At 41.5% G+C, this 26,677-nt stretch overlaps 1 protein-coding gene across 1 annotated transcript in view; it reads left to right on the forward strand.

Moving 5' to 3' along the window:
* The window catches only part of rims2a (regulating synaptic membrane exocytosis 2a), a 95,001-nt gene that overhangs the window by 47,994 nt on the left and 20,330 nt on the right, over window positions 1-26,677 (forward strand). Inside the window, 7 exon segments of the mRNA XM_025911448.1 lie at window positions 514-630; window positions 3,079-3,264; window positions 4,613-4,719; window positions 5,052-5,084; window positions 11,050-11,082; window positions 13,478-13,578; window positions 16,832-16,998. Of these exon segments, the coding sequence (XP_025767233.1) occupies window positions 514-630; window positions 3,079-3,264; window positions 4,613-4,719; window positions 5,052-5,084; window positions 11,050-11,082; window positions 13,478-13,578; window positions 16,832-16,998 (744 nt within the window).

Below are 26,677 nucleotides of genomic sequence, written 5' to 3' on the forward strand. Positions count from 1 at the left end.
CACTTCAGCTGACCTGTTCAATGTCAGTGCCGTGAGTGCTTTGTGTGTATGTGTATCAGTATACATTTCTTCTGCCAAAGATTAAATATATACAGAACTGTTTACTTTCCCGTGGTGCATCGTGTTGATTGGATAATAGCCATACATTTCATCCAGTATCAGCATTGCTCTCTCTCACCATCTCATTATCATATAAGCATTTAAATCTTCTAGAATAAATCATGTGCATAAATGCAGGCTTTGGAGAAGTTCAGTCTGTCTCTTGTCTTTTGACTAAAAGAGCGCCTGTTGGCCATACTGTTAAATAGATAAGTGTTTTGTGGTTGTGAAGTTTTGTCCAGCAGAGGTGGTTTCCCCTGCAGTCGTGTGGGTACATTCAGCGCATCAGTGTACTTTGTATAGGCATTCAGTTTTGAGATCTGAATTCCAGCTTCTTTGTCATGTTGCCTCCCCCATGTGGTGAAACAAAATTAAAAAATCGAGCGCTGACCAGTTGTGATATTTTCTCGGCAGCCGCAACCATCGTGTGTATCCGATCTGCCGCGAGGAAGCAGTCAGGTTACTGCGTTCCACTAGGATGACCCGTGCCTATTCAGAGGGCGCCTACTCCTCCGACTATGACTACGAGAGGTACAGACACACGCTGCTGCGCCCGCCGTCTTGTGGTCTCCTGAAGTTGTTCTTCGTCCGTCTTTAATTTATCCGTGATGGTAAAGGTGATGACGGAAAATGATATCCTCCCTGATATCGGTTTTTGTTAAGGAGTCATCACGGCTCTGAGGTTGTGTGGCTGTACAGTTATGTTACACAACTGCCTCTGTACGATGAGGCTCAGAGCTATTTGTGTTGCTGATGTCGGCTGTGTAAGTGCTGGCTCGCACTTAACTGTTTCTTTGGTGATGTCATTGTGTACCCATGCGCATTATGCAAACAGCCAAATGTTGATCAGTGGTGTTTGTTATTATTGATGTTGTCTTTTTTCTTTCTTTTTTTTAAAATTTAACATGCTATTGACAGCTGCACTTACAGTCATCCATAGAGTGGCCCTTTGACTTCTTCTATATGGTCTGAATGGATGGCTGTGCTGTTTCAAGCACCTATAGAAAGGCCTGCTAACACCCATCAAATCCCGACCCACACTGGTGCACCATGCTTCAGTCTTTTGCCTGCTGCCATCTGGCTTCCAGTCAGGAATAACGTGACGTTTGTGCTACTTCTCTCCTCTCCAGGAGGAAAAAAAACTGATGAGTCTTCTGAACTCAGCCCAAGAGCCCGACTGACTTTATAAAACTGTCACAAAGTTTCCCTAAGGCCTGGCTTGGCCCGACTTCAGGCTCAGCCTATAACCTAGATACCCATTAACAAGAGCTGTCCATCTATTTCTCGGTGCCTTTCCTTTTGTCTAAACTGACAGAGAAAGGAAAGTAGCCGATAGAGAACTACAGTAGATTTCCCTCCACTCTTCATATAGATAGTTTGTTTCTGTCTGCAGTCAGGCATAGTAAGACCTGAAAAGAAACGAGGGCACAATACAGACACAAAAGCCACTTGGATGAGAAAAAAAAGAGTTTAGCAACAAAGAGCATTAGTGGAGTTGGAGCCTTTTGCCAGATGTTTCAGTTTTGGGTGATTTGCCTGCAGAAAAGGTTTTTCATGGTTCTGTAGTTTAAGTGCAACCCTCCAGAGTGCACTTAAAGCAGGACAAAGCCTGTACAGTATGCAGCATGTAGGAATTAACACAGCAACTTTCCCGAGCTGAGAAAACAAACATTCCTGCGAGAATCTAGTGAGCAGAGCAGTTTGTGTGTTACAGTTGTGTCCACTGAATTACACATAATGTGATGCTTGAACAGACGTAACCTCACATCACTCAAAGATTCTTGGCCGTAGCAACGTAATGAGAACGGGACCCGGTGATGATGAGAGTAAATGACTGTTGTATAGATTGTGTAAGGTCACTGACTGATGAGCCTTTATCAGGACATCTCCTCTACTGGACAATATTTCATACTGGACAAGACTACAGACACTAAATGGCAATAACAAAATGGACCGATCTAATGAAATTATTTATAAAGTATTTGTTATCATTAGAACCCAGTTTGACTGAAGACGTTCCCACATATCTATAGTGTTTTCTTGCATTTCTTGCATTTTAGCAAACAGTGTGTGCAGCGGTTCATTTCAATACTTTTTTGTTCTGTATGAAAGTACGAAAACTATAAAATATTATTACTCACGGTGTATGAATTGAAACTGGTAACATACATACAAATGTTACCAAACAGCATGCTCTAAAATCCCCTCTGCTTCTCAAGACTCAGGTGCCTTTTTCGCTTCACTGTTTTTAATATGTGAATTTATTTCTTGATCAATGAATTTCGGTGCGAATTGTTTTTTTCCTCTCTGTACCTCGTCAGTAATTTTCCCAGCTGAGAAACCTCACCTGTTGTTTTTCCCCTACAGCTCTTCAGATCATCTGAATCTGCCTTCATTGTCACTGTGCCAAAAGTTCTTTTGCCTGGGCATTTTGCAGAATATAACAGACAAAACAATCCAAGTGCAGTCACTTTTCCCTCACATTCCCACTTTGGCTCAAACAGAATGCTCACCTATCACCTACAGAGAGACAGCACATAGTCCTTGTTCATTGCACACGTCCTGAGAACTTCACAGTTCAGTCACTGGTTCCACCAAGGACTGCAAAGCACACAGGAGCCACCTAGCACGGTCCATGTTGTCCGCTCTTTAAATAAAGTAAATTAGCCTCACGTGGAGAGTCATAAACAATAATGTTTGTTTTAAGAGTTTAGGAAACATCTCATTTTGTCTTTATCTCTAGGTAGTTTTGCTACCTGCAAATCAGGCAGACATAGACATAATCAGACATAACACCCAATTAGCTTCTGACAAGTATCTATGCTATTGGTAGTAAATTGATTATACCAATTAAAAATACAGGATTCCACATGATCCTTTGGAGTTTTGAGGGTGCAGAAAATGTCTTTGCCCTCCTTACTGTCCGTGCCCTGCTGGAGACACACTGAGTGCCTGCCTGTCTCTCAACAACCTCTGTAGGAGCCACGGAGCCATGGATAGACACGAGTATCACAGCAGGTCCCGCTCTGCAGACCAGCGGCCCACTATAGAGCGCCCCACGTCCCGCTCGCGCTCCACTGAACGCCCCCACGACTCTTCGCTCATGAGGTCCATGCCTTCTCTGCCATCTGGGAGGTCCGCCCCCCCCTCACCTGCCTTGACGAGGTGTGACCCAGATCAGAGATCAGAGCCAGCCAACGTGGCATAGAAGCAGACAGTACTTTTAGTTGTACACTCATTTCCCAGAAGCATAGCTACACTGGAGGGAGAAATCATTTCAACAGAAAATTTAAACATTAATAAGTAGTTCAAGATTTTTGGGGGGGTTTTTTTCTTAATAAACCTTACTCTCGAAAAGCACATTTGAAACATCAAGGCTAATATTCTGCTTTTAACAAGGGATGTGCAACATGTACCAAAGTTTTACAACTTAGGGTTCGTGTAGACAGCCTAGCAAAAAGTGCTGTACTCTCACACTGAGCTTTAAATCAACCTGTAAGAATATTTCTGCCTCCAGAGATGCTCTACCTCTTCTAAATGTTTGTACAGCTAAAACCTTTACAGGCTTAAAGCCGTACAGCTGTCCCATGAGCTCCCACCCACCCCGAGCCTGACTAACTCCCAGAATGAACCAAAAATACCACATCACACTCACCTACCTCCCACCCTCCTACTACCCCGCTTCCCCGCCTCACCTCACCTCAGCTCACCTCACTCCACCGACCTCCACCTGTCACACGCCACTTTCTGTTTTGTCTCCAAAAGCACCAGTGGATGTGCTGTATTTTCTTTACACATATCCCGGGCACGATGACCCTGACACCGTAGATAGCTTGCTGACTCCTTTTATTAAAAAGAAAAATTTTAATTTGGGACACACTGCTCATACGCTTGAGTGAGTATAGCAGTGATGGGCCGGCATTTTACTTTGATTTCATTACTAACATCAACTGATGCCGTTTGTCCTCGGATGGCATTCTGTTTTTACTTTTTTTGTCCTCTTTCCTCTTCTTCTTTTGTTTTTGAGTTGGAAGCCTGCGGGGACAGTCTGAACGCATGGTCGCACTGGTCTGCTGTTTCTGCATTTCAACTCTTCTCTCCCGCAGCTTGATGAGTCGACTTTACATGCGATTCACTCCTGGCATCTTTTATTGCAGCTCAGCTCCCTACAGTCGATGTAGCCCTCCACTTCCATGCCATGTGCCAAAACATCACCACTGTGTGCATTGGTTTTATATTGGAGATAAAGTCAACAGCGAGTTTTCCATCACTGATTGATTTCTGCTGTGTCTGGCAGTGACTAAATTACATGTGACCTTACATATATTGTAAATAATTGAATGACCCCAGCTAACTACATTAAATCACGTATTGGCTCTCCATTAAAGAACATAGTTTTACTTTTCATGTTGCTCGTCTCCGATCAAATGTACGCTTTTCTCTTCTTTGCAACACCTACATCGAGCTCCTACTTTATGTCTCATGCTATTGTCTGCTACTTTTTGTCATATAGGGCACATCCGCGTAGTGGATCCGTCCAGACCAGTCCCACAAGTACCCCTATGTCCAGTAGACGAGGTCGGCAACTCCCACAGCTTCCACCCACAGGCAAAGACAGAAGTAAGTCACCTGGATGTCTTTTTTTAATTTAAATGACACGGTTGCTCTCTACTTAACTGAATTTATTTTGAGCATTCATATATTCAGTATTTTAAAGAGATAAAGTTACTATTTTATGACCTGAACGTGTGGGTCATAAGAGGAGCTTTTTGGTTTTGGTGTCACTAACCAAAGGGATAATTATTATTTGACGGTGGAACGCTTCGGTAGAAGCTGTAGAGCAAAAGTCTCAAAAGTACGAGGATTTTTCATGCTTTATGTTTCGTGGGTTTTTACTTTGGCCTTCCATCCATTAACATCTCTGCTCGGTTCCTTTTCCATTCCTCTCTCAGAAGATGGAGACGAAGGAACAGAGCCTTGTGAAGGTCTGTACCTGAATGTTCGGGTTTCGTCTTTCAGACTGGGAATTGCTGCTTGAGCTGCACCTCCCTCCGAAAGCCAAAACCCTGTCTGCAACAGGGCGGGTAGCTCGGTTCAGTGGAGGCTAAACTTGATCTGTGCATACTGAATCCTCCTCCTCCAACCCCCCCGTTGCAGTTGTGTTTAAACGTGCAGTTAAAATGTCCTGTGCCATCGTGGTGCCTTGATCCTACTGATCCTACCAGTGTTGTGTTGATTTGTAGCCTTGCTGTTCTTTTGCTTTGAGTTACACATCAGATATTGTTACTAACTGTCTGCAAATAATTTGGTTTTTGGAACATTTGGACTGCTGAGATACGTCACCGAAGCAAATATGATGCTATTCTGTGCTAAACTCCACAATTTCCATAATTACAGGAAAATCTGAATTTGTTCACATTGTACAGAGACATGTGAAGTCCTTAGTGTTACTCAGCACTCCTCTGGCAAGTTGTTGCGTGTTGTTGTAATGAACTGTGATATGAAGCAGTGTGATGAAGGCAATGATTGTTTTCACATGTGTCTTTACATTGGATGCTGTAAAAGGGTTGTTCCAAGCTTTGTGGGGAATGACTGAGATGAATCTAGAGAGAAGAAGCTCGTGCAGTTCTGGTGAACTTGTCAAAGTATTCACACAACCCTTTTATCACTGTCAGAGTCCACAAGGGCCTTTCCCTGTCTTCTGTACAGCTGCCAGCCAGCCGCGCTCTCTCCCCTTTGCTCTGTCTCTCTCGCTCTCGCTCAGTCCCACTCTTATTTTGTATCTTTGCCATCTTTTTATCACTCAAAAGCTCTCTCTGAGTCTGGACCTCTCCATTGCTCCTTTGTGTCACCTTTATTTGTTCTTCCTCTTCATACCTGCCCCCAACCTCGCTTACTCCTGTTTTTTTTTCTTTTTTCTTTGACAGGCACTCTGCCTTTTCACATCTCTCACCTTTCTCTCACTCTCTCCTTCTTTTGCTCTTTGTATTTTAGTCTATTTCTTATAGGACAGCGGCACTGCACGGGCAGAGGGGAGGCATTGATCCGACCCTGCGCGGTGGTTCCCACAGAGCTGTGTGACACTTGGCTTATGCAGTGCAAATCTGCGTGCGCTTTTGTGTGCGTGTGGACCTTTCTACACTGGATCCATATTATTGTATTATTCCAGGGAGACGCTGGAATATTGATATAAGCCTAGTTGGCAGATACATTAACTGTCCTGTATGTGTGTATCTGTTTATGTGTGGCAACAGGGGAAGAGCCCGGGGCGCCTGAACCCCAAAACGATCATCCAGGTGTGTTTATCACTGAGAACACAGTCTACTGAAGCAGCGGGTTTTTACTCTTGTGTCATGGCAAATCTTTAAAAATGAAACACCGCGGATGCGAGCCTCTGCGTTTTGAGTGTGTGGAGTTTGCTTTTTGCTCCAGAGTGCTGTACAGTACACGCTGTTGTATAGTACATTCAAACCCAGGCTTGAATGAGCGGCAAGAGTGTTGGCAGAAACTGGAGTTCCCCACGGTTTCTACTTCCTACCTTCCCATCTGTTTACGTGGCACGCTTCTGTCCTTTAACTGTGTGGTGCTGTTACTCAACACTGTCACAGCTACAGCGCTGACTGGCACAGTGGATATTCATGTAAGGTCTCTAAAAGGAAACTGTATTTTTAAACAGGGTGAATTAATGATATCTTTGGATGGTAAGATGGTTGTATGTTGAGTTGTCAATATAACTGTACAACTGCATGTTATAAAACAATGTTTTCTGATAATCACACACTGAGTGGAATAATAAGCCCGTAGCTCATGGCAATAACTCTTTCTGTGCACATCAGATCTTGTGGTATATGTGTGTGTGTGCGTGCGTGTGTGCAGACTTGTGTGGGCATATGTGCATCTGCGTCTGGGCCCAAGTGGAATGAGCTGTGATATTGCAGTGACGTACAGTGTAAAGTTTCAGTGCTGCACCATTTCATGAACCTCCATCTGTCTCCCCACTAGCAGCAGGCAGTGAGGAAAAACCCCAAGGCCCACCGGTAAATGGGAGGAAAGGCAAGTCTTCCGAGCAGTGTGATGGTTTGATTTTGCTGTGTGGGCTCTCTTGGTCCTTCTGTGACATTCGTTAACAGCAGCTGTGGTCCTTGATGATGAGCTGCTCTGAGTAGCGCCAAAGTGTTTTATTCGCCCAAGTTTCATCTCTCATCCAAAAAGCATGGTTCGTTCCTTCTTTGCGTGATCAAACTAGAGACTTGTGTGTAGTGTAACTGATGTTAATGCATACAGAGTGCTGTGATTGGAAGTTTGGTTGGTCTGCCCTTCTCTGCCTCCAGCGTGGCCTCAGAGCTCTAATCTGCCCTCTTCTTTAATACTAATTAATTCTGCTCAGCTCCACCTCACAAAGACAGAGCTCTCCATTTCCATTGTGAAATTGCCAATCATTTCAATTAGACATGGATTATTGCGCTCTTGCGCACACAGTCTTTTCATGCACTCCATTAAGACTGGCAGTCTCTTACAAACATAACTCGTGCGTAGTGCAAAGAAAATTGTCCTTTTTTTGCCAAAAACAGTAATAAAAATGGCGTAATGGAGTAAAGGTGAATAAAGACATTTTTAGGATAGTGTTCCACATAAACAGCATTTCCTGCTGCCTGTGCATTACACTTTGCTGCAGTACTGCAGAGTGTAATGATGGTTTTTTTAATTTTTTTTTATTTGAGAGGCTGTTACCTTTGTTGGCCAGCAGATGGAGCAAAGTTCATAATGTTTGATAAGGAGCTGTCCTTGATTTCAGTGCTGAAGTAGCAAAGACGCCTTTTTCTCATCTGTTTGTTTGTTTTAATTTATGCTTGCAGCAGCTTTCTATTATTGGTACAGAGCATAATACACAAAATGCTCATTGTGCAATGTATCAATAGGTGAAGACATAGAAAGTATTTTATAGAGAAGAATAAATTTGTGCAGGAAGGAGATCTCCTAATGGTGTCAAAATCAGTGTGTGTGTGTATATCTATGTGTATGTCTTGCTTTAGAGGTGACATGGGAGGACCAGCAGCGAGGGCTGAATGGCTCTCTGTCTGATGGTGGGACACAACCTTACCCTTCACTCACTGACACAGGTCGGTCGGTCTGATAGGGTACAAGTCTTTTTTACTCTCTCTCATATGAGTACATGAACAGTAATCAACGTATCTAACCAGACAAGTGCCTGGCCAAAAAGAGAAAAGGCCTCTTCACGCTTGTCTGATCAGCCCTGTACACAGCATGATGATTTCTACATACAAGCCTTTTAAAAAAGATTTAAAATTTGCCTTTTGAAATTCAACAAATATGTCTAAAGGTCTGTGTATCAATCTTAACTGACTGAATATTTCGGGAACATTTCAAAGCTAAACTAAACCAGCTCAAAAACAGTCATTGCTTTACTAGTCATTTGTCGTATAGTATTTACTTCAGTTTGCAAGTTTAGCGAAGCTTGTAGCAAAAAAATATTGTGAAATAAGCTTTCTTTAGTTTTTTTTACTGCATAATAATAGTATCCACTATAGCTGTTTATTGCTCATGGACTCACTGAAAGTATTCTAACAAAATACTGTTTCTGTGAAGAATTGCTGACTTTGTCCTTGTGTGGACTCTTTATCAACTGGATTCTATCCTCATATATATCCTCATATATATATCTATATACATACATGTATATAGATATATATATATATGTGTGTGTGTATACACCTTTGATTTAACGGGAGATGTCTTTGTCAGCCTCTGGATGGCATCCTTCTATTTTTCAGTCTCTTCTTGCTTGGTGTGGTATTGCAGTGCATCTTGGAGTTGACATTTCAGAACTATGGAAAAAAAAACCCACAAAAGATTCAGGCTGTTGTTGTGGGGGGTTTTTTTCTAGCGCCTTAAAAAATAGTGATACATTTTATAGATTTCTTACCCTTTATATTAATTTCTTTACTGATTTTTTTGTCAGCACCGTACAAATAACAGCGTTATTTAAATGTGACCTGATGCTTGTTGCCCATGGATGTATAGGAAGCATGAAATGTGTTGCTGAAATGTTTCCATGGTGACACGCCTTCACCTTCCTTTAATTTAAGCCTCATTTATGTTAGCTTGTTATGCCGCTTGCTGATACGTTTTGACAACAGAAACAGATTTACGATTGTGGCTTTAAAATAAAACATTAAACATCTGCTGTTCTGAGCTAAAAACCCAGTAGCTCTCTCAGTGCGTCTGCAGGATGCAGAGACGCATGTCTTCAAAGCCTCTGCTTCCCACAGTCTGAGGCCAATCTGTGATGAACCCACAGCTAGCCTGGTGTTCAGTCAGTCTCTCACTTTCTCACTCCATCTCTTTCTTATTTTCTAACCTCTGTCTCTTTTTAAAATCACCAGCTCACATTTCTTCTCATTGCCTCTGTTGATCTCCACCTCCCTTTTTCTCCCTGCCCTCACATCTTTGTTCTCATTTCTCTCCAACTCTGCATATTTTCTGTGTGTTTCCTGGAATGACTGACGAAGCTAAACCACACTGCTATTACTTTCATGAACGCTAGCTAGGCAGATGCCTCACATTGTCTTTTAATTTATGTGACACTTCATTATTCAAGCTAAGTGAGTGCTAATTGAGCTAAATGCAAATTCTCTGTGTGTATGTGTGTGTGTGTGGGAAGGTGGGGTGTGTGGGGTAGGACAATGTAGGCTCTCCTGGTTGTTACTGTTGATTTGTCAGGTTCAGCCCCTGGGATAGAGATCAGACGGGAGAGCTGGAGAGCAGAACAGGAGGAAAAAAAGGGGTCAGCATGACTGTAAGAGAGAAGGTCGGTAACAAACCCGACCCCGATGTTAAACCTGTGAACTGAGGTCGGGTCAGTCAATGAGCGGCTGTCTTGACACGGGATCAAAACATGTGTGCAGAGGAAACGGAAGCACACTTCATCTCTGGAGTTAAACAGAATATTTTGGGGGGCCCGAGCGGAAGAAAGGAAGAACATGAATAATACAGAGATGAGTGAAATATGCGTATGAATACAATGTGAATCTATCGGAATCAACAGAGATGCCTGGCAGCAGGCAGTCGGATGTTGCTGTTGCGTGACTTTTCAGAGAGATCTTGTGGCTGATGCTCGTGTGTGTGTATGCGCCCGCCTAAGCGTGTACTTGCGTGTATGCCTCTCGCACACTACCCAGGTGATGTCTCTGTTTTTTGTCAGTTTGAACGTTCTCTTGGTGAAACTGTGCGAGGTAGCCGTCTCTCTTTTGTGTGCTCGCTGCTCTGTGCTTTCAGTTTTTCTTTTTTTTTCCTCTTTTTTTTTCTTTTTCTTTCGTTCATGTTACTTTTCCAGGCTGTCTCCCCACAGTTGCCCCATGCAGGTTCAAGTGACATCCACTTCTCCTTATATACCTCCACCCCCTCCCCTCTCTCCTCCTCTTCCTCCTTTCCTCACCTGCCTGCAGAGAGGTCTCAAGTTTCTATCTGGTTTGGTACATTAACATCTCTTTCCTGTTTCAGCTCCTTTTTCCCCCTTTAAAGCACAGAACCTTTCCCCTTCCCTCTCTCTCTGACTTCTAATAACTAAACTCTTGGCCTCTCTACCTCAGCCTCCCCCGGCCTCGCACCCTTTTTGCCCTATTTTGACTTCTCACTGTGCCCATGGTGGAGTTTGTGTGTTCTTGGTGTACTCTATGATTTTGTTTGTGTGTTCTGTGCTTGTTGTTTTTGTCATTGTCGTGTTGTATTGTTGTGTCGTGTCCCCCTCCCTCCCCTCCGACTCCTTCCCGTCTACTCTGACCCTCCAAACCCGAGACCTTTGGTGATGGCGTCGCCCTCCCAGCCATCCTTCCTCTCCTCCTTCGCCCTCCCCCTTACCCTTCGTGCATCCTCTCACATCCATCTTCCTCTCCTCTGTCTGTGTCTGTCCAATGTGTGATGTGATCCCAGAAGACACGGACTCACCAAGTTGGACGAACTCAGGTCTGTCCCTTCTTCTTCTGCACCTTCCTTCTTTTCTGTCTCAGCTCCCTCTTCTCCTTCCTCTGCTGTAATTCTCTCTGTACGTCTTCCTGGCTTGCCCTTCCCCTCCCCAAACCCGCCTCCCCTCATCTCAGTCGTCTTTTATTTTCCCGTTTGGCTTGCCTCCAATTTCTTGCGGCGTTGCTCTCTTCGTTGTTGTGTAGGTGATGCTTCTGGCTTCCATACCATTTCTGTTGCTTTATTTTTGCTGCAGACAGACTGTGTGGGCTTGTCATTCACTAAAGCATGATCACGATCACACCAGTGTGGTTTCTTTGCAGCACGTGAGACACTGTCGATTTCTACCAAGATAAAAAATATGCGAGCATATGACAGCAGATTTATCCTTTTGATTACTCTCCTTGTGGACATAGACTTGCTACTTTTTCCCTAAATTGATTTCTTTTTGGCCTATTTCAAGTGAAATTTGTTGATTCATGTGGTTTGAATGATGTAGAGTTCCTAAACGCTGCTAATGCAGTGCAGTCAAAAATATACACTGTAGTGAGTATGGTTTTCATGATCTTGTCCCACAGATTTGCTTTGAAATGAAACAATGATGGCTGCACACATTCACCTTAATGCACAGTCACCCAGTCACTTAAAATGTGGTCTCTTTGCAGTCCAAAATAAAAGGTACAAGCTGTCAAGCAGCTAGCCTCTGAGGTCCTGGTCGTTCAGCTTTTTATGTCACCACACGAGGTTAAATGTTTTTATGCTAAGCTAAGCTAACTGCCTTGTTTCTCCAGCTTCAAGCATGAAAAAGCCATCAGTCTTCTAGGATCTAACACACTTTATTGTGATGGACTGTCCAATCGTGTCTGTCCAGTAAAAATGGGATAAACAGAGCATTATCATTCCCAACGCGTAACATACAGACGATTTGTCACGTCCCGAGGTGTCTCATAGTAATGAAAGGTACCCTTCCGCGTCCTTATGAGACGCACCGGATTCTCCATTGAACCCAACAGAATGCCGCTCGCGGCGGTAAGACACGCTCCAGCCGTGTTACACCCTAACCATAACCATAACCTTAACAATATCAGATAGTGTTATCCAAAGTGATTCATGATCACGCCTCTAAACGCGTAACTTACTGGCGATTTGTCACATGCGTTGCTATGTTACAAGTTGGGATGAGAACGTGTTGGTATAAAAGAACATGAACTCCTACATTACTGAACTCAAAGTTGTTCAATTTTGACCTCAGATTTACCACGACCACTGAAACAAAGCGATCACAACAAACAACATAATACTTTCTGACTGCACTGGAATTTCAAAAGCAGCTTAGTTACAATCATTTAACAAAGTTAAATGAAATACAATTAGTTAACAAAATACTCCTGGAGAGATGCGAAATCACATGTAGTTTACTAACTGCGTGATGCGTTAACTCCTTTCGCTTCACTCATGCAGTCATTCATTTGCTCTGAGCTTGTATTCCTTTTTTTTACTCCTTTTTTTTTTGCTTTTTCTTTTCTCTTTGTGTGCGTGAAGGCACGTGAGCATGGCGCCTGTACGTGTGCATTCATCTTCACTCTGTCACTGCTGTCATATGACACAAAAGTAGAGACAAAGAGTAAGCAGGAAAATGGAAATGCAGGAAAAAGCAGGAAAGTCACCATGTGGTGGAGAACATTTTTGCAGAAAAGAAACAGTCACTGTAGAAACTGTTTGTAGCATAATTTGTCATTTTTAGGTTTGTAAAATATACACAGTTCCTATTCTTATTGGTTTTTGCACTTCCACAGAGGCCTGTGCATGGTTGCGAATGTAAGAATCACATTTGCAGAGCTTAAACTGAAATTGGGAGGTAATAAGATGGGTCAACTGGATGATTTTAAGCTTTTAAAAAAGGACTAAAATGCCTGTCGGTTTTAATCGAGAGGGATGCTTTGGCCAATTAATGTGATCGTTTAGGGATTTGAATTTGTTGTCTAATCTTTTCCATTCATCTAGAGTTTTTTGCAAAATGTGTCACTATTATTGTTAGAGTTAGTGCTGTAGTAGTACTGGAGTAATTTGGCTTAGCATTCAAATGTGTTTTACTGAGGTCAGATTGAAGTATTTGAATATTAGTGACTGACTAAAAAGCAACATTTTGTTCAGAATTTTCTGTGTGGGACTTACTGAGTTCAAAAATTAGTGTATTATTCTATGCAGCATATGTTTACGGGTTTGTGTTTGTTAAAAAACAGCCAACCATTCAGCTTTTCCCATTAGATCTGTCCTGTCATAGCTCATGGCTCATAGCTCAACAGAAGCCTGTCTCACCATAACAGTGTGCCCCTCCATGAGGCTCTCCTCACAGTCCACCAGCTCCCAGCTGACTCGCATCTGTCTCTGTGCTCAGGTATGGACATGGAGGAGAGGACCAGACAGATGAAACTAAAGATGAACAAGTACAAGCAGGGAGCTGGTTCTGACTCGAGACTGGAGCAGGACTACCACAAGGTAACGAAAACACGCCCAGGTCTGCTTAATTTATGCTTCAACGCTCCAGAAAACGACGTTCCTACACAAACACTGTTCACATGGTTCCAAAGTGCATGCTCACTGATGTTTGCATCATACACAGATATGGTCACAAAAACATATCAAAACAAAGTGCAGCTGGTAAAGACTGGAAAACACAGAGCTGGATACAGCTGTTCTTCTAATCAGCTCATCTGAGTCACAGATATATATTATACGTGTCTTTATTTACTGCTTTGACTTTAAAAAGCGACATGCTTCCACAGCGCCACAGGATAAATTTTATTAATCCTTGCCAACAGTTTCTCAGCAGTGTCCATTGTTAACCCAGGAAAAGTAAATGGAAAGATATGATATCTCTAAATCATTGCACACAAATCTAAAACAACAACAAACAAAATAATCTAAAGCCGCCTAGAGTTATCTCTCGGTGGGAAACTACATTTTTCTCCTGTCATTTAGCCCAAACAATTTAAAACATCACTTTGTAATTTCAAGGAATTGCATGTAAAGTCCACTGTTTACTACTCCTGAACATGTTTAGAGAGCTCGGCCAGAGCCTGCTGTGTCACTGCGGTCTGGTCTGAGACCTAGCAGATGAAGCCCCTCTGTCTGCTTTCCTTTTAAGACAGTGCTATGAAAACTATGGCATTTGGAGTCTATAAAAAACTGCTGAAATTATTCCCCAGTCCTTGTGTGTTGAGCAATATCTTCCCATTGACAAAAACAATGCTATCGCTAATAAAAGCAGTTACTGTAACACTCCGTCCAGATTTAGTTACAGTAAACAGCCAACCAAAACATAATAAGATATTATATACACATCCACGTTCACAAATGTGCTTGGACTAAGTCTGTGCCAAGATCATCCCAGCCCAGTTCAGCTTCCAGGAAAGCCTGTGTATAAAGTTAGTTGAGCAGAATCCGACTTTGTGAGCCAATTGACTGTCACTGGATTAAACAGTATATGGTAACTGTCTTCCTGCCACTTATGGTTAAGTACTCATGCAAAACTGTGTATGTGTGAATCAGAATATTATTCATTAAAATTCTTTGTGAAATGTACATGAAGCATTAAGAGTACAATTACATGGGATCACAAGTCTTCAAAAATGGAAAAAAAACACATTACCTGATTGAAATTTGGCTGATCGCCTCTTTAAGATCATATTCTTGTGCTACTTTTGACTGTTTTCAGCATGGATGCAGTTTTTAGATCGCACTCTACAAGTCCTCATGGTTGTATGTCTGCGATGCATTCTGGATCTCATCCAGTTAATCAGAAGGATGATACCTCAAGTTGATTTTAATCTTTGGAAAGTGGATCAAGTCATTGACAGTCCCTGTGGGACAAGTTCCCAGAGCACAACCCTGATTTTGCTCCACCCAGTTTTCCACTGAAAAGTGCTTGTTTTAAGTTAGACATTCAGCTTCTTCACCAGTGACAATCATACCCTAAAAAATTAGCAGTAAAATTGCACATCACATAGTGTAAGCATTAAGAAGCGGACATACAGGGAATGACTTTATTATATGCAAATTAGTTTAACATTACTCGCCACTGAAGTAAGTTATAAACCATCTTATTACTTAATCCCCATAGCCCTGCTTTGTATGAGGGCCTTAGCCTGTATATAAACAATTGACAAGACATGACAAGAATCTTTGTTTTATGAAGTCCCGTTTTGAAGCCTGGAGAATAGCGTTTTAGTCGTTGCCATCTGGGTGTTTCAGAGCCAGGAGTGACCATATTTGGAAGAAACTTTGGAGTCCTAAGTTGTCAGCTAATGCTAACAAGCTTGGTTAGCAAGGTACATCACACAGACATAAACACCTGTTATGAGCAATTCTATGTAAAAAAGCCTTCCAGTATTACTAGCCAGACTAGACTAGACTTTGTAATATTTCCAATGTTTGCGAGCTTAAGTGCCTGCAAATATCTTTCAAAACAATGTCCAAAAAATGTAGTTGCTGCCGAATATTCCATCTTTGGCCTTTGGCACTGTGTACACTGTGATTGACCAACAGGTCCTTGTGAACTTTATCACAAGTTTAATCGGTCACAAATGTGCTCATTATTTCTTTATCTGCATTGTTAATCAAACACAGTAACGCAAGAGCAGACAGAGCTTGACATCTTCAATTTAAAAACTCATAGAGGAGCTAAAATAACGTTGATGTTGAAGATTGTCGACGCCCGGCCTGGACCAATGTTAGGTTTATTTCTGTGAAATGGGCATTTTAACATAGGAGCTTGCTTGTGTGACAGCTTCAAGGGGCCATTGAAGCTGTCTGCAGTTTTGTCACTTGGGCAACAGTTTTATTTTTTGGCCTTAGTTCCCTTTTAGTTGGTGGGCCCTGATTTAAAAAATGTAGTTTTTAGAATTAATTTTAGTTGTTACTCTAACACATGCATCATGTTTGTTTATAAAGAGTGTGAGTAACCATGCAAGTGTTAGACAAGGCCCTTGCAAAAAAAAAAAAACCTGACTGGGAGAATGTAGTAACAAGTGCTTTAGGTGCTCAGTTAGATTAGAAAAGCACAATATAAGTAACAGTCCATTTACCATCTAATATAAGATAAGATAAGATAATATAACCTTTATTAGTCCCACGCGTGGGAAATTTGTTTTGTTACAGCAGTGGACAGTGCAAAGTTACATAGAAAAATTAGAGGAACAAAAACACTGGAATAAGATATTAATAAGATACTGTACACAATAGAATAGAATAATATATCCATGCTAGATAGATTCAAAGCATAAATTAGCTCAAATGTAAAAAGTCAGTTAAAATACCAGCATCACTATCAGTAAGACAAACCTGTGAAAACCTGCAGCACACACACGTGATGGATGTTGATCAGAAGATGAATGAAACTAAGACGTGCTTTCGTGTGCCATTCCAGCCTTTTGTACCCAAAAATGAAAGTCATGGTGAAATTGTAGCCATCATTTATATAGTGTGCATATTTTTTCGTTTTTCTTTACATTCAGCAGCTTATTTCTGAAACACTGCTCGTCTTGATCAAATAGCTTTCCCTTACAAGGCAAAGAAGTCATGTTAGCTACATTTGAAATCTCTACCCTTTTGTAACTTGTTGAAGTTTTCATTGGGACCATTTTAGCAACAACATTTTGTACTTGTTAAAATTGTTGACTGCTTAAAAAACCCCAAACTTGTGATATCTGATGTCACCATACTTTATGTCTTATTTTTGCCCTCTTTGCAGCGTTCAGGCAGAGATCCACGGGGCTCCGACAACTTGTCAGCCAAGTCGTCGGACAGTGATGTAAGCGACGTGTCCGCTGTGTCGAGAACCAGTAGTGCCTCTCGGTTCAGCAGCACGAGCTACATGTCTGTCCAGTCAGAAAGGCCGCAAGGAAACCGCAAGATCCGGTAGGCTGATGCAAACTTTGTGCCGCTCTTTAAATTACCATCAAGCTGGAATGGACAAACCCCGCCCCCCTCAGCTGTGAACCCCATATTCATTACCATGTCCAGACGTTTTCAGATTTGAAACTGTTTGCACATGGTTAAACTCGAGGAGAAAATGCCCCTCCTGTAGCGCTGCGTGTCATTTTCTCCCTGTGATGAGTTCAAGTTTGGCTCCATTTTAGAGAATCTGGAGCCAAGTTGTTGAACTCTGTTCCTTCACGCTGTGGGGGAAGTTTGTCCATATCTGGCAGTAGTCACTGAAACATTAAACATATTTCTACTCTTTGGGTGTCGTCTCATATCAAAGCAAAAACAAACTCCTCTGCATGGTGCTTTGCTTTAAGTCTACGTTAGTTCTTCTGTGATTTAGAATCAATCTGCTTTTGATCATGGCTGCGTTGCATCTCTGTGTTCGTCTTTCTCTCTTTTGTTGTTGACATTGTTCACGCTTTGTTTGTTTTTTTCTGTTTTTTTGTTTCTTTTGGCTTTGCATGTGCTGCTCTTTGTGCCTCTGTTTCCATCTTCAGCCAGTTGCGATCGAGGAGCCATTCTCGGGAGGGGGATGAGCAGTTAGGAGAAGTGAGGGAGGAAGAGGAGGCAGGAGAAAAAGGCAGAGGGGCTAGTAAAGAAGGGAGGGTGCAGAGAGAGGGGAAGAGGTCGGAGGGTAAGGTAGACGCAGGCGAAGAGCATCAGAAGGATTTGGTGGAGAAAGAAGAGGACTTGCACCAAAGGAGTGTCTCAGAGACTGACCTCAGGTAACACATGTGTAGCAGCTTCAAACTGTAGACTAACAATGATGAAGAAAACTACTAACAGTAGTATAGATCCCACTGTAGATCCCAATGGACGACTGTCTTTTGCACATTTATATGAGGACGTGCAAGACAGAGTGTGGTGACTACCCTCCTCTCTTTACCTTGATGATGGTGTAACTGTGGCCCTGTTGACCTTTAACAATACTAAGGTAGAGTAGCATTAATATTTTACACTGCTTAAAAAAGATAAAGGAACACTTTTTAATCAGAGCATCAAGTCAGTTCAACTTGTGGGTTGGTGTTAAACTTTTTCTTTGATGGTAATGACATTATCAACAGGGTGCATTAGAGGGGCAACAATGAGACAACCTCAAAAACAGGAATGGTTTTCCAGGTAGAGACCACTGACATTTTTCCCTCCTCATCTTTTCTGACTGTTTTTTCAATAGTTTTGCATTTGGCTAGGGTCAGTGTCACTACTGGTAGCATGAGGCGGTACCTGGACCCTACAGAGGTTGCACAGGTAGTCCAACTCCTCTAGGATGGCAGATCATGTGTGACTTGCCATAAGGATTTTTGTTTCTCCCAGCACAGTCTCAAGAGCATGGAGGCGATTCCAGGAGACAGCCACTTACTCTAGGAGAGCTGGACAGGGCCGTAGAAGGTCCTTATCCCATCACCAGGACTGGTATCTGCTCTTTTGTGCAAGTAGGAACAGGATGTGTGCTGCCAGATCTACAAAATGACCTCCAGGAGGCTGCTGGTGTGAATGTCTCTGACCAAACAATCAGAAACAGACATCATGGGGGTGACCCCAGGGCCCGACGTACTCAAGTGACCCATGTGCTCACTGTCCAGCACTGTAGCCTGATTGGCATTTGCCATAGAATACCAGAATCAGCAGCTCCACCTCTGGTGCCCTGTGCTTTTCAGAGATGAGGTTCATTCTGAGCCCATGTGACAGAGGTGGCAGGGTAACATCATTCAGCATGACCAGTTTGGTGGTGGGTCCTTGATGGTCTGGGGAGGCATAATCCATGGACGGACTCACAGGCCTCACACACCCTGACGGCCGTTAGGTATCAGGATGCAGTTCTTAGACACATTGTCAGAACTTATACTGGTGCAGTGGGTCCTCCTGATGCACAGCAATGCCCGGCCTCATGTAATTAGAGTAAGCACACTATTCCTGGAGGATGAAGAAATTGATACTACTGACTGGCCTCCACGCTCAACTGACCTAAATCCAACAGAACAGCTCTGGGACATTATGTTTTACTCAGTCCACGCTGCCAAGTTGCACCTCAGACTGTCGACGAGCTGAGTAAAACTCTGGTCCAGATTTGAGGGGGAGATCTCCCAGGACAGCAGTGGTCATCTCAATAAGCGCATGCCCCAGTGTTGTCAGTCATGCACACAAGCATGTCTAAGCCATACAAACTACTGAGAACCATTTTGATTTGCTGCCATGAAATGTCAGTAAAATGGGCTAACCTGCTACATCAATTTTTCACTTTGACTTTTGAGGTGTCTTTGATTTTAGCCTTCTGTAGGTTGGTCATTTTTATTTCCATCAAGCAATGTGACATCCTTTCATTCCTGACATATTACCGAGTCCATATGAGTACAGATATCCAACATCATTTTTTTTCCCATTGGGATCGAATGTATTTTTAAAGTGTTCCTTTTAACGTTTTTGAGCAGTGCAATAACATGAAAACAGTTGGTGTCCATGCAGCCTGTTCACACATCAGATAATGTGAACTTTACAGTTACTATCTATAGAATAACTCACCCTCCTTTAACCTGAATTTATAGTACTGCACTTAATCAGTGCCTGCAATGCTCTGACACCACAAGGAAAACTGAGCTCTTCATGTTTCATGCTTTTAAACAACAGTTACATGCAGGAAGTAGAGAAGACCTCCGAACCAATGAAAAAGAGCAATGAAAACAAGAAAAACTGCATGTTCACTATGGAAAAATACTATTAGGATTATGAGTGTGCTAGATACAATTACAGCCTGTTGCTTTATGTTTCATATAGGTATCAGCCTTTTGCTAATCAATATTTATGAGACATGTATGAGAAAGTGAGCACCAGGTTATGGCGCAGCATTACCACAAGGTGTACTGCAAGACCCTCTTAAACATCACTTTTTGATTTGCTAAGAAGTTCGACAAAGTGCCTCAATGTATTAAACATATAACTGTAGATACAGGTGATAATAATAATAATAGTCATATTCACACAAAGTGTACATAGAGATGTACAGTAAATATAAAGTTGAAGACTTATTTAAATCAGAGGTTAGGTGAACTGTTGATATTTTACTACACATCATAAAAGCTGTTGTTTTTCTGTGTGGACATTCATGTCTCAATGTTTAGGGAGCTTTGGCTTATTGCCTTGGCATATTAGAAGCTTGGCTTCTAATATGTTAAGACTATATTTAACATGACACTATTTCCTGGTAAACCACAAGAGACTGTGGTTTCATTTTTGCACTGTGCTGGACTAGCAGGTCTGAAAATTGTGTCAAGAGCAAATTCAAGAGCAAAATTTATTTGGAAGGCCAACAGAAAGAAGCTTAGCTTGCACTCCTGATAAGATGTCTTTACTATCAAATCACATTCACAGCAGGATCCAAGCAAGCGCTTCTCACCAACATTAGTTCTGCCCCTCGGTCTTAACAGAAAACACATTAAGATAAAAGCTACACCCTCTCACGCGTGATTAACTCTACACTAGTGTGCACCGTCTGATTGAGAAGGTGCACTCTGCACATGCGCGTAGGAGGCCAAATGCACATGCAGAAACAGGAGCAGATCCACTGAAGTGTAAGTAAATTCTACTTACACAGTGGATCTTGGATTATACAGTGCAAACAGAAGATTAGGAAGTCCTAACGCTTTGCCCACTCATCCATCGGTTTGCTCTGAAGCTGCTGTGTATATTGCTTTATTGTGTGTGCTGTGTTGTGTTGAGATGCTGCATCAATGTTTTATCAGTCCGTGTTCTTCACTTGCTCCCCTGCAGTCATGTTTTGCACGTGCAACTTGTCGACTCAAACCTCCTCCTTGTCTCCAGCTACTCCTCGATATTTCCCTGTTTTTATGTGTCACATCACAAACCTCATACTGATGACCACGGGGTAATCACTTTCAGTGAGATCACCGGAAACGTACAAATGTGATTTGAAAAAAGCCGACTTGAGCACACGCGTCCCAGAGATTTGATTTAAGCTACAATGCTGCAGTTGCAACGTGTTTCATCTTGACTGAAAGTGAGCTCATTTGGTCCTACTTTAAAAATGCTGACAACTCTCATCTGTGTGATCAACCCTTGTTCCTTCATGACAGCTACAGTATAAATTGATATTCCACCTAGTTGTGAGTAATGCAATATTCTGCTTTTTGAGAGGAAAAGAGACACGCAGATTAAAAAAAAATCAAACACTCTGCATCATTTTATTCATTCAGGTTTGCTCACTGATTTTTGCAGCTGCACACAATAGAAAAAACAAAATTGCTGCATGTTAATAAACTTAGGATCTGTGAGATAGAGTATGTCACATAAAGATAATATTAACATGCTATGTAGACTAGCTCAAAGGTTTGGTGTAAATGGTGGTTTAGTAAGGTATTAACAAAATAATCATTGCAAACAATATTTTTCCAAACAAAATCCAGCTGTGCAACGTGGTTATTAAGTAGCAGTGATTATTAAGATCTGTTGTAATTATTCGGGTTTTATTAAAGTTGTTTATTAAGATTTAAAAGCAGTTGTGGGGAAGAGCCATCTGGTTGTTAAGTGATGATGTATGAACTACTTTCTTTCATAGGGCTCTATACAGTTGGGCAGTTTTGGCAACCACAGAAGTCATGTACTGCAGACCATTTGAAAAACTGCATATTTAATGCTGCATTCACACTAGGGAAAGCAGTCGTTGAGGGCTGTGGCACAACCAAACTTTTTGCGGCTTGTGACTGAACTTATCTCCTGGGTACCAGCTCTGCAACCACTTGCAGTCAGTCTTAAAGCAACTTTAGCCCATAAAATGGTGATAAAATGACAATAAGGCAGAGTCAGTCTGCTATTGAATTGGCTAAATTTGGAAATTACTAGAGATGGCACGATACCACTTTTTTATGTCCGATACCGATACCGATATCATAAATTTGGATATCTGCCGATACCGATATGAATCCGATATTGTGTTTTTTAATCAATAAAACTGTTTTTTTAATATCTTGCTGCATTTTGTATAAGTTCATACTCAAGTTTAAATAAACAACAACACTAAAGCTATTCTGTTATACCTGTGTGTAAAAAAATACACTGCACCCAAAATATTTCATAGTTCAGCAATACTGATCAATCTAATAAACCTTACCTAACTTAAAACCTAACTTAAACCTACTCCATCCTCCCTATTCTGGTATTTTAAAGAGTACTTAGCAGAAATATTAAGCAACCTAACTAATAGGGTTGCAAACCCCCAGCAAAAAAAAAAAAAAGAAAAAGAAAAATAGGGAACCACCCCCCACCCTCCACCTCATGATGCTTAATCGATGTAATCAACTTTAATTTGATGCAGGGTGAAAAAAAATGCACAGAAATAAATTATTTTTCAAGAATAATTAAATAGATTCAACATCTTTCTTCAACAGAATTGCAGAATTCACAGGCGGTACCTTCCCAAAGGAAAAAGTACTATAGCTTACTAGGGTATATTAGACTTAACAGTTACTATATATAGTAATGGACTTCTATACATTTTACATCAGATTAAAACTTTGGGTGTAAGATTCAGATAATTATTTATTAAAAGCTACGTATTTTAAATGAGAATAAGAAAGAAAAGTATGTCTTTGTGCCCCCTTTTCCCTGTTCATGCCCTATCGGCCCCCCTGGCTAAACTTTGCTAGATCCGCCCCTGCACAGTTACCAGCCGTCAGCTACGTAGAAAAGGATCCTGGTGTAGAAAGTAATATTAAATAAATTCTAACAACAGCTTATCAAGCTTAAACGTGCTGCTGTTGTTCAGCCGCTGGTTTCCTCTTTCTGGCGCGAAGTGGGCCAAAAACAAAGAAGAGAGACGGACTCGCCACAGAAAAGCCGATCAGCTGATCATTAAGCAGTTTCACGATTGAAGTAGCAGCAGGAAGGTGAGGGAGAGAGAGGCAGTCGCTCTATATATCGGTTGTTAAGCTTAACGTGGGAATGCTTTACAAACATTCAGAGATGAACTTACACACTTGCTTTACTTCTCTCTGGGATAACTTCCTCGGAGATGAAATGCCGGATTGCTAGAGAGGCTACAAATACACACAGCCACTCTATCACTTGACGCATACTGCTGCAACGTGCTACGGTTATGAGCCGAGTTACGCCGTGTTGCAAGTTTCGTGAGATGCTTTTTTGATATTTAATGGATCGGATTACATTTTTTATTTTTCGCCGATATCCGATCCAGTAATTTAGGTCAGTATCGGACCGATACTGATACGTAATATCGGATCGGTCCATCTCTAGAAATTACATGAAATTTATTTATCATAATAATTGTAATAATTTGGAAAAACTGTTGCGGTATACATACACAGGAATTAGCATTATTTCAAATTACATAGACATATTAAGACACATTACACAACTTTTTTTTGCAAACCTCCACCAATCAGTGTTTGCAGTCAATCCAATTTGGACTGAGATTATTTTGGAAATGTGTTGCGTTCCACCAGGCGACCTCTGCAGTCAACTTGCAATTGAAAGTAGTCATCTAGTGTTTACAGGTGATGAATGTTGAATCTCCCGTGAATTAATTGGTCAACTATGTGCGTTTGGTCTCAAACAGCAAAAATATTCAGTGAAGTCCCTGAGCAAAATCTAGTCTATTCACAAGAAAGCTGCCGTCCTAGTTTTACTCCAGTGTGATTGAGCAATAAAGCCCTTCTGCATTGGCTTAACTTTTCAGATACATAACTGATGTCCATCTTTTGTATACAGTCTATGATTATATTGTTAGACTATAAAAATGTTTTAAAATATCGATAATAATAGTCTAAGCTTTCTGTTGGCGCACACATACAGCTTGCAGTTTTTCATGTTACGTCTAAATTGTATGTCGTGTTGAAATGTATATGCTGTTTGATCTTTATCTTTATTTTGAAAATAATTGGCTGTTATTTAATCGAGGACACCACTTCCTAAGTGACCGCTCCCTCAAACAAAAAGCTTCCTTTGCACTGACAAAGATACGTACTGTATGTGCTTTAAACCTCAATACTGCTTTAGAGAAAAAGGAAGGAAGTTGAGGAGGATATTATTCAGCGTATCTGTTATTCATGCCATTGCATAGTCGATTGTGCCACTGGGCATTGAAGCCACAAATCTCAGAATTTGAACCGTAATCAAGCAGAGAATATCTATAGTTAAATCAGCTTTTCTATGAGAGCCTCCAGATCTGAACTCAGAGTACTGAAAACAGTCGATCACATGTATCGAGATGATTTGAGGAGTCAGCAAGTGACATGCGATGTGCTTCAAGTTACAAAAGATGCATTCGCTGCTCTCCTTATCTGTGTGTGAAAGTGGTAAAGTAGTGTGACTTAGCAAAAACATGGCCACTAGCTACATCTACTTATGAGTCATCTCCTATGTATTGAGGTCACAGTGTAAATACACATCTGCTACACATTAAACAGGCTTGGCATACGAACATCATGATAGCCGTGTGTGTTTTTAGTCCTTTGAAGACAGAAGCGAAAACCTCTGATCTGAACGAGAGTGTCGTATCCAAGTTACAGCTTAAGATAAATATGATATCCAGACTTTAATTAATCACTTCAATTCTGCTCACTGCAGCCTCTGCAAAAAAACCACAAAAAAAACCTTGTAGCTGTGTTGACAGGCATGAACGCATGCTAATGCTCTGATTTGGGGCACGGTTGCCATGGTACCTGCACTTTTCCATACATCGATTACGATTCACCTTTAATAACAGCTGCTCCTTCCTTGTTGTCAGTGAGACTTAATAAATAAAATGTATATTTCACCCCAGTGTTGCTAAGTATCTATAGACTCATTTCCTTTCAGAAGACTTTATTTAAATTTTTACCATCAGTTTCTAAAAATGATCGATACATGATACCGTATGGAGATTGGCCTATTAAAGACAGCTTTGTGTAGCAAAACCTGTCAACATTTTTGCAACACCAAAAATTTCGAAGGTATTTTGGGGTGGGTTACGCTTTGGGAACATTTTGGCCTAGATGAAAATGCATGGTGAGCAATCTGCATGATGAGGAGCTCTGTGTTCTTTGAGCTGAGGTTGAAAATCAGAAATCCCTGGAGAGACCCAGTTTTCCAAGTAGGCATATTTAGACAGCAACCCTGGATTGGATGCCAAGACCTGTTCAGAGAGTGGCGAAGAGGAGATGCGAGAGATTTTATGCACTTGTTTTTATTCAGGCCAGTCAAAGTAAGGTGTCCTTTTACACCAGTTTATGAGAGTATGAAGAATCGTGAGACTATGATTTACTTTAGAACAGTGTGTTCATTAAGAGCAGATGTTTGTGCATTTAGACGCAAAAAACAAACGAAAAATAAAAGCGCCGTCAATTCAGTTAGAACCGAATGTGTATTCAATCCAGTTGCAAGTTCACCCTTTAGGGAACAAACCATCATAGACCCTTAGTGGTTTGGGTATAATTCATCTGTCCTTTGTTCCGATAATTGGTAGAATGTCTCCACGTACCGGCACTGTTCATCACTTTAGATTAAATATTATTATGGGCCTTCCTCCTAGAGAAGGATTAAAGTTTGCCTTTGATATAAACATGGTGACAGGCACTGTGTGTTCTGTTAGACAAGTAGGGAATTAGACGAGACATTTATTCCATCAGAAGGATACATTTCATCTCATTTCCTATTTTGTGTCGTTAAATATTTTACAGAACATAAATTTCTAATTGAAAGCCTCTACGCTCATGCATTTTAACCTCAGCTGGCAATCATTGTTAGAGGCCACGATCCCCCCTGACCTCGCTGCTGTGCTGATGTAATGAATGAGGCAGGGCGATCTCCCTGTGAGGAGCAGATGAAATGCAGCCTCACTGAGATGATGGTGAAAGAGCATATTTTAGAATGTCACCTGTAGCACACGGGCCCGTGGTGCCGGCCGAGCGCTTGAAGTCGTCTTCAAAGCCTCTGGGCTGCAATAACCGAGCAGTCATTACTACGTGCTCACACATTCATGACGGTTCCATATGTTGTTTATGAGCTAACTGCCTGAGAATGTGCGTGAGACAGACGAAGGCCTGGTCCACTGCTGATGTTTTGGCACGGCTGATTGTCTAAACTAAAAGCATCACTGTGTTCATGCGCAGGATAATGAAATGTCGCCACCATATCAGACATAAACTCCAGCGTTTATCGAAGACAGCAGAGTGTCTGATATATGTGAAATTTGAAGTACGATTGAACTAATTGATGTCAAAATTTATTAAACCTTCTCCCGTTTTACCCAGCACATCTTTCTATGAGTGGTCTTTGCAACACAGTTACATGATGGAGGTCAGACACTTAAATTAATGAGCAGTATCCTCAGGGTGCTACACGTAACTTATCCCATTAAGAATTCAGAGCCTATGATACAGAATGTAATTTGTCTCTTAAAGATAATTTTACTGGCAGGGCTAAAATAGGACCCTCATTTGAACACTGGCCTATTTCCTTTCAAACTGCAGGAACTGGAGAATAATGCTGATGACAGGCAACTTTTCTGTGTGCGGCTCTGAGTGCTTGATCACAACTCTTACCTATTTGAGTATTATTTTATCTATTAATACTCAGAGTACTACCAAAGCCTTAGTTGATT

Source organism: Oreochromis niloticus, linkage group LG11 (assembly GCF_001858045.2).
Source record: "Oreochromis niloticus isolate F11D_XX linkage group LG11, O_niloticus_UMD_NMBU, whole genome shotgun sequence".
Lineage (NCBI taxonomy): Eukaryota > Metazoa > Chordata > Actinopteri > Cichliformes > Cichlidae > Oreochromis > Oreochromis niloticus.